General features: G+C 44.5%; 1 protein-coding gene across 1 annotated transcript in view; it reads right to left on the reverse strand.

The window, feature by feature from the left end:
• Nucleotides 1-2,069: 2,069 nt before the first annotated feature.
• LOC117953717 (mitogen-activated protein kinase kinase kinase 20-like) overlaps nucleotides 2,070-7,188 on the reverse strand; it is a 12,343-nt gene continuing 7,224 nt past the window's right edge. The window contains exons 8-11 of the mRNA XM_034886975.1: nucleotides 5,522-5,596; nucleotides 5,290-5,396; nucleotides 3,281-3,461; nucleotides 2,070-3,167 (exon numbers count right to left, since the gene is read on the reverse strand). Coding sequence (XP_034742866.1) covers nucleotides 2,202-3,167; nucleotides 3,281-3,461; nucleotides 5,290-5,396; nucleotides 5,522-5,596 — 1,329 coding nt within the window. The 3' untranslated portion in view covers nucleotides 2,070-2,201. The remainder of the gene's footprint in view (nucleotides 3,168-3,280; nucleotides 3,462-5,289; nucleotides 5,397-5,521; nucleotides 5,597-7,188) is intronic.

Consider the following 7,188-nt stretch of genomic DNA (forward strand, 5'->3'; position numbering starts at 1 on the left):
GAGAGAGAGAGAGAGAGAGATGGCAAGTTGTGCACCGAGTGACCTGGTCTGGAAGAAGACCAGGACCTCTGAAGTCTGGCAGCATCTGGGGTTCCACCCTAATGAGAAGGGAGTGTGTTCAGTGTCAGGGTTTGGTCTTCAGTTTCTGAACGGTGGAGGCCCACGCCAACAGTTTGGTGACGCCGTCTGAGCCTGACGTCATCATTTGTAATTAGTCATGGTAATACGTATACCGCGGTAAAATAGGGAGGAGGTCTGATGGTGTCACCGTTTGGATACTGCCCAACTCTGGTGTGTACCATGTGTTACTTTACAGTGTGTGATCCTCAGCTTACTTGTCATCCACATTTAATTTCTAAGAATGCAATATACAAATTTACTGGAGGGAGGAGACTAAAGCCGCGTCTCAACCTAGGGCCTCGTGGTCTTTTAAGTCCCCTCAACTATTTTGAAGGGATTAAAGCTTTCTTCAGCCTATTGTTTTCTGTATTTCCAACACCAGGCAAATTAGTCTGCTGACGTCTAAAGCAACATGACGGGATGACGGCTGCTGGTGGTCGGAAGGGTAACCGCACTCTGCACCACCCGTTTTATCTGAAAAACACAACATTCATTTACAGCTCACAGCAACTTAATATTATAGTGTCCGGCTTTTATTTATTTAGTCTCAGCAAAATGGCTTTCTATTGAGTTTCCTCTTAGCAAAATGCTCTAAGTGAATTTGAGCTGGGCTTTTATTGTGAAGGGTAGACACGGAGGAGCCAGCGTTATGGTAACGTTAGCTCAACCTTTATTGTTCGGCCGTTTAGTTTTATTCACATTTTTCTTAAATATGCAATACTGTCCAAATTAGTTAGGACGATGCTGGGGATCTTTTAAGAGTCTGTGGTGGCCAGTGCTATCCTCTTTGCTGTTGCATGCTGGGGCAGCAGGCTGAGGGTAGCAGACACCAACAGAGTCAACAAACTGATCTGCAAGGCCAGTGACGTTGTGGGGGGTGGATCTGGACTCTCTGGTGGTGGTGTCGGAGAGGAGGACTACAAACTACATGCCAGCTCGGACAATGTCTCACACCCACTCCATGGCTTGCTGCTCATTCACAGGAGCACTTTCAGTGATAGACTCATTCTCCCAAAATGCACCACAGAGCACCACAGGAAGTCATTCCTGCCTGTGGCCATCAAACTTTATAACAGGTTGATACTGGACAATATATAATAGTATCTGTATTATCTGTTTTGTGCAGTAACACTGGCCTGAAATGTGTGCAATTCTCAACTGCTACAATTAATATCATTATTACTTTTCACCATGCAACTCCTTAATTATCTAAATACTGTATCATAACATTCCTTTAACTATGTAAATACCGTGCATATCCACACTCCTTATATTTCTTTATTTACATTTGTACTCTGGTATTTATGCTATTTGGACAACTGCGACACAGAGTTTCCCTTCTGGGATCAATAAAGTATTTCTGATTCTGAAATTGCTCCAAAATCCAAACCCCAAGTTCATCGAGTACCCAGGAATCCAAGTAATAAGATATTTCACAGATAGACAGATTCATTTTTAAGATGGAAATGTCCCCATAGCGTAATTCATACCCTGGTTCCTGCGGTTGAGTTTGGGTTCCTCGGGGGAAAGTTCCTGCAGCTGAGCAAAATCACAGGAATGGAATCAGAGTTTTTATGTCTTTTTATTGTAAAATAATAAAATATACAGAAAGAAATGCCAAAAAATTCACACACTAAATCACAGTTAGGACTGATGAAGTCAAAGCTTGTTTTGAACAAATCAACTCTATTAACTACAAGATACAAGCAGGAGAAGAAGAACAGTGCTGCCTCATTAGAGCGACATCTCGTAACACTTGCACCTCTCACGGTAGGTCATCCAGCAGTTTTAATAGCACATTCAATTTCACAGGTGAAGTTATTCTGACAATGGTTGTCTTTTTGCTCCTTCCTACTTTACAGTACACATGGGTATAGCATTCATCCATTTAATAATAATAAAAAAAAAAAGATTTAACAAAAGAAATGTGTGTTTTCCAGCTCTTTTTCAACTGGAGATTCTAATTCACTCACAGTAGCTCAGGTACTGTGTGTGCTAACAAGTCAAATCTTTCTAGTTTGGCCTCTGTGTGTATTTCTACGTGTGTTTTCTGTGTGTGTGTGTGTGTGTGTGTTCATTTTCTAGTCGCTGTCAGACCAGTCGAGCTCCATCATGTCCATGGCTGCGGTAGCCATGTTGATCTTGGTTCCGTGCCGCACGCTGCAGCTCTTCACAGAGTTCTGATTGGACGAGGCACGCATGCTCACCTGCACCCCCGAGTGACCCCTGACTCCTACCTCCCCTCTAATCTTTTGGCTGATGGCCTCACTGCAGTCGCCTCTGACTCCCTGGACCACGACTCCCATGTCCCTCCTGTGACCCCTGACCCCCAGCTCACTCTTCACCTTCATCACTCCCAGGTCCCCCATGTTCATGTTCATGTCCATGTCACCTAGTCTCTCCATGTCCCCCATCTCATCCATGTCTAAGGACAGCATGTCCCCCAATCCCCCTAAACTCCCATGGAGACCCTTGAACATGGCCGGGAGCCTCCCGCCTTCTATACCTCCCTCCATCGCTCCCTCATCTAGCCTGTCCCCTAGCTTCTCTATCTCCCATCCTCCCTCCTTCTCCCTCTCCCCTTCTGACTCTCCAAACCCACCCGAATACCCCCGGACTATGGTGGTCACCCTGCTCCTCTGCATCCCTCCCCTCTCCCTGTCCCCCTCCTCCCACGTCCTCTCCTCCCTCTGCACTCTGCCGCCGGGGAAGCTCCTGAGTGTCACCTGCACCCGTCCACCTCCTCCTTCCATGCTCCCACTCTCATCTCTCTCCCCCCAGCCTTTCTCCTCCTGTGTTCCTTCCTCTTCCCCGTTCTCGTCTCCAAACCTGCCCTGCAACCCTCGGATCACGGCATGCAGTCTCCCGCTGTCGACCGAGCCCACCCCCCTCTCCAGCACAGCACTGCTCCCCCGCTCCGTGTCCCCGTTGCTGAGGGTGCGGAAGAGGCAGCTGACGCCAGCACTGCTGACCCCGGCACTGTTGGAGTCCTGAGAGTGCGAGCGGAAGAAAGAGCCGGAGGAACCGATGGACATTGGTGTGAAGAACTGGTAAGGCGAGAGGAAGGAAAGGAGAAGAGGTCATTAAAAACAAGAAGGTATTATTTGAATTTGTTTTCAGCTGTCTGAACAGATTTCTCTTTAACTCCACTTCCACTTACTGGTGAGATGTTTGAGCGCTCCATGAGTAGGGAGGTCGGACTGGGAGACATGTTGGACCTCTCCATCAGCCTCTCCTCCCACAGTCGGAGCCTCCTCTCCCTCTCCTCCAGCTCCTTCTCTTTGGAGTATAGCTCCCTCTCCAACTTCCGAAGACGCTCCAGGGTTGCCTCGATTTCACACCTGTAGCACGGGCACCCGCAGACAGAACACACACCTTCTATTGTCACTTTGTACACGGCCTAGTTTTTACAGCAACTTTAATGCAAAGAGAAATATAGTTAAATTGCTAAAAATGGTAATATTTTTTAGTCCAGCATGCAAAATAATTTCTGTTGAAAGATATTTCGTTCAGAAACACCACTCTTTTAAAAAATTGAGATTCTCAAGAAAGTGTGTTCTGTAGAATAAAACTGTGACAACTGTGACAATTACTGTTCATATTACTGTAAACTAATTGTCACTGTTTACTATGTTTGCAGTTCATATACAATCAATCAGTATATTTAGTTACTTAATTAATGCAGGTCAGTCAACCTGGCATCGTTTAATGCCATCGCAAAATATTATATAAAAATATAATTTTTCTCTAAACACTTTCCTGGAGCTGGCGCCCCACCATACACAGATCTTTACAAAAGTTTTAATTTATGTTATGCATTGCATTTTTTGGACAATGTTGTTCAAGAAGAGCATATTAATCATGTTTTTGTCTACTTTTCTGAGTGTACGTACTAGATTTTCTCACCTTTTTCTGTTCAAATACATTAAATACTCACGTTGAAGATGATTTAGTTAAAAAACTGCATCAACGTTACCAATTATAACTTCAATTATTTGGCTTAGAGCAAAAGTAGCTCTGATAAACTGGCAACATGAAAAGGATACACCGATTTTAAAATGATTATACTCTAGTATCCTATAGCAGACCATATGACAATACAATTTCAGTTTACTTGACCTGCAGAAGACAATATTTCTAGAGTCAAATGAGTAAAATACGCAGCTGCAGTACTCTCTGTTACCACAAGAGGTCCCTGTGAGAGTTTGAGTGACTATGAAGTTGCGTTCTCACACAACTCAATTCAACTCTCACAGCAACTAAATATAGAGCCACGGGACTCACAGCCATACCTCCTCCTGTGTTCCTTCCATCCCTCCCTCTTCATTCACCCTGCCCCTCCTTTCTTCCTCCCCTCCGCCTCCCCCTTTCCAATTTTTTCCACCCGTACCCAAAGCTTCACTCAGAATTGATTGCCTCGCTGTACTCATGTTAAATATTCACAGAATCTCGCACCTCTGCTCCACCCCCTACCTCTCCCTCACCCCTGTCCTCTCCGGCTTCCCACTATACTCGCTCCAATTTTTTTTGAGATTTCTTTTATGGGGCCTTTATTTTTTACAGGATAGCTGAAGACGGGAAAGGGGGGAGAGAGAGGGGGGGATGAGGGGGGGATGACATGCAGCAAAGGGCCGCAGGTCGGAACCCGGGCCCGCTGCGTTAAGGAGGAAACCTCTATATATGGGCTCCCGGTCTACCAAGTGAGCCATCTGGGTGCCCCAGTCTTGTACAATTCACTTTTGTGAACTTCTCCTCTTCTTCAGCTTTAACTTGATTTCTCTCCCCCCCCCCCCACACACACACACTCCCCCGAGTGGAGGAGTAGAGGAATCTCTTCCATGGACCCTTTCCAGAGAGCTTATTATAGACTGATGTAGAGCACCGGGTCACACATTTAACTTCTCTCCTGAGATTAAGAGTCTACAGAGCTGTGTCTGTGTGTGTGTCTGTGTGTGTCTGTCTATGTGTATGTTGAATTTGTGTGTATGCATTTTGTCATTTTTTGGAGTAAAGTAAATTAAAGACGGCATTTGTCTTTCTGAACTAGACTTTACTGTAAACACTTAAAAATCTCCTGTCTCATGCTCAGACGCAGTGCAGATGCACTCGATGTTTACAAGTGTGTGTGTGTGTGTGTGTGTGTGTGTGTGTGTGTGTGTGTGTGTGCACCTCCACTGGTCCTTGTTATGAAGGAAGGAGTTACACTGGTCCGGTAGCCTGCTGTCATTGGCCATGGTTTCCAGGGTTACCAGCACCTGTTTGAACTGTGGACGCTCCTGCAGGTCCATGCATGCACACAAGACAAAAGAAATGCACCTATTTTTAATGTTTTTAAAAACAAAACGTAGTGATGCAGCAGTTTCCTTTTTTAGAAGATGAACCACTCGTACATTTGGCTTACCTTTGGGTCTGCTTGCCAACATTTCCTCATCAGCTCTGCAAAACTTGCTGGACAGCTGGTGGGGACAGTCAGCCTCTAGATACAGAGACACGTCCAAAATACAGAGCAGAAGCTTTTTACTTTCAACAGAGAAGTCATACAGTACATAATTAAACATCCATAGCAACCATTTTAAGCCCCTGTAAATGTGGCTTCAAATATGATCTATTCAACTGTTACACTATCAAAGTGAAAGTGTGCGACGTGTGTAGTTGTCCAATCCAAATCTGTGTTCCCCGTTCACAAACTTGTCCTTTTTTGTGAATATTTACCACCACCATCACGTCCAAATATTCCTTTAGGCTTGACATTTTACATTTATTTCCATTTGCATGAGCTGGGTAGATGCTACATTAATAAGCCAGAGAAGGTTTTTGCATAAAAAAACGTGGAAGACCTCACGTTCTTAATACATCCATGCACATATTCAAAATCCAAATTTCAGGAACAGTCTTCTTCTTTGTCCAGAAAAAGGAGATTTTAAAGAGCAAGAAAGCGTCTTTTTGAAGCGTGAAGGCTACCGTAGCTGTGATTCCTACTTTCCGTACTGCAAGAGAGTTGATTGCGATAAGCAAACAGGTAATTATTATTATCATACCGAATATTTAAAACTAACGTGACTACTGTTAGCAATGTCAATCAGGCTCGGACGTACACGGCAGGGGAAGAGTACGCGCAGTGGGGCAAGGAGCCATTTCATTGGTCCTTTCAATGCGGGCCCCGAGGCACTATGGAGGCCATTTTCCAGGGTTACAACAGACACAGATGTCAGATCTTCTTAGGATCCCCTTCAAGAGCCCAGGAACTATTCACGGCTGTCGGGGTGTAAGAAACATTTCAAACCATATTTTAAAAAGTGTATTTTGGAAATAGTTTCCGACCCTGCCTTTGTCCTGTTTGTCCTGTTTGTCATGTTGTCCTCATGTTGTCCTCATGTTGTCCTCATTTTGTCCTATATCAATGTTCCTTTTTAATTCCCCAAAATAACATGATTGATTCCACCCAACGCTCTTTGCCAAGTACAAATCTCTACTTTCATTAATTTTGGGGCGTCTTATTCAATTTTATAGCATTGGAAAACAAATGGAAGTGTTTTTGAAATAGTATTGAGTAAAAGTTGACATATTCCAGTCACATATACCTCACACCAGTAGGAAAGGCTCAGAAATAAAGCAGTACATATAACTTGAATAGGAAATATCCAAAGTTGTTTGACATCTAAAATGAAAGTGTGTGGCTCCAGTTGGATCTTTGTGTGACATGTTGACTGCAGTAACAACACCAAACCCCACCGTGTCCCTTCATGAAAGATCTCCTGGCATCACAAAAGCTCTAAATGAGCCCAGACAGCTCCATAGCTGCAGTAAATGGAAACATTTAGTCTAGGGATTAATCCTAAAATATCGCCGAGTGACTGGAGAGAGGGCAAATAAGAGGGTCAGAAGGAGAGGTATAGAAATGGAGGGGAAAATCAGAGGGAGACTGGGAAAGGATAAAAGAGAGAGAGAGAGAGAGAGTTATTTAGGGAGAGTATTTGGAGATTAGCCAACAGCTATGCAGGAATCATGTTCTCAGAGTTGCTTGTTGGCCCCCTGTGTGTGTGTGTGTGTGTGTGTGTGGGGGGGGGG

Source organism: Etheostoma cragini, chromosome 12, assembly GCF_013103735.1.
Source record: "Etheostoma cragini isolate CJK2018 chromosome 12, CSU_Ecrag_1.0, whole genome shotgun sequence".
NCBI classification, from domain to species: domain Eukaryota; kingdom Metazoa; phylum Chordata; class Actinopteri; order Perciformes; family Percidae; genus Etheostoma; species Etheostoma cragini.